Source organism: Micropterus dolomieu, unplaced genomic scaffold, assembly GCF_021292245.1.
Source record: "Micropterus dolomieu isolate WLL.071019.BEF.003 ecotype Adirondacks unplaced genomic scaffold, ASM2129224v1 contig_1887, whole genome shotgun sequence".
NCBI lineage: Eukaryota > Metazoa > Chordata > Actinopteri > Centrarchiformes > Centrarchidae > Micropterus > Micropterus dolomieu.
In genome coordinates, this window is record NW_025730877.1 from 1 (window position 1) to 1127 (window position 1127).

Consider the following 1127-nt stretch of genomic DNA (forward strand, 5'->3'; position numbering starts at 1 on the left):
AGGACAACTCAGTCAGATGAAGATCAGTACTGAGAGGGACAGGGAAATACTTTTGAATGAAAAGGACAGACTAGAAAGAGATCGGTCAGAGCTGAAAATAAGAAAAGAACAACTCTTGAATAAAATGAAATCAATAGAATCTCTGAGGGCAAAACTTCAACACCTGAGTGAAAGGATGAGTGAAGACATGAGAGACAAAATGGCCAGACTGGAGCAAAACAATGACGACATTCTGAAACTATTGACTGTATTGGAGCAAAAGCATTGGGATTTGTGTGAAAAGAAAGAATATATGCCACGTTACGCTAAGGCAATCGAGACTGAAAAGAAAGGTTTGAAGAGTGTTTTGGCCGAAATTGTCATCCAGAGACAAGATATGGAAAATCGAACGAAACAAGAGGCTTTGTTGGGAACGGCGGATCTTGAAAAGCTGAAGGCAGAGCTGAAGCAAGACAGAGAGGATCTGAACAGAATGACTGAGCTGTTGAACAAAGAGAAATTGCACTTGGACCAGATGAGGTCTGACATCCAGAGACAAACTGACGTATTAGAACAAGAGAAACAAGACATAAAAGTGGCAAGAGACAAGTTGGAAATCACAAAGACTGAGCTGCAAAAGAAGAAGGAAAATGCAGTCAGTCTGTTTGACGAGATAAACAGAGAGAAAACCCACGTGAAAAATCTGACTCTTCGGGTTCGGAGAGAACGAGATGAACTCGAAAATGTCATGAACATGATTACCTTCAGACAAAAAGAGCAAGAGCTCAAGGAAGACGACATCAAAAGACAAACACAAGAACTGGAGACCAGTAAGAACAGTGTACTGGCAGAAAGAGAAGAACTGGAACTTTTGAGGAAGGACCTCAACAAGAAAGTAGAAGAGGTGGAATCAGCCACAAACAGCATGAGTGGAGAGCGAGAACAACTCACGAAAATGAAGACTGACAATGACAAAGGGAGAGAAATGCTTTTGAATGAAAAGGACATAATGGACAGAGAAAGGGAAGAGCTGAAAATAAGAGAAGATCAACTGATGAGTAAAATGAAATCCATAGAAACTCTGAGAGCAAAACTTCTACAGCAAAATGTGAAGATAAGTGAAGGCGTAAAATACAAGGTGGACAGGT

The 1127-nt window shown here is 40.6% G+C and overlaps 1 protein-coding gene across 1 annotated transcript; it reads left to right on the forward strand.

Annotated features, from left to right (window-relative positions):
- Positions 1–7: 7 nt before the first annotated feature.
- LOC123964343 (cingulin-like) lies at positions 8–927 on the forward strand (the record flags this gene model as incomplete). The annotated part of the gene is given in 1 exon segment (XM_046041377.1): positions 8–927. A coding segment is annotated over 1 exon segment (911 nt), but the record flags the coding sequence as incomplete, so codon positions are not given.
- Between the last annotated feature and the right edge of the window lie 200 nt (positions 928–1127).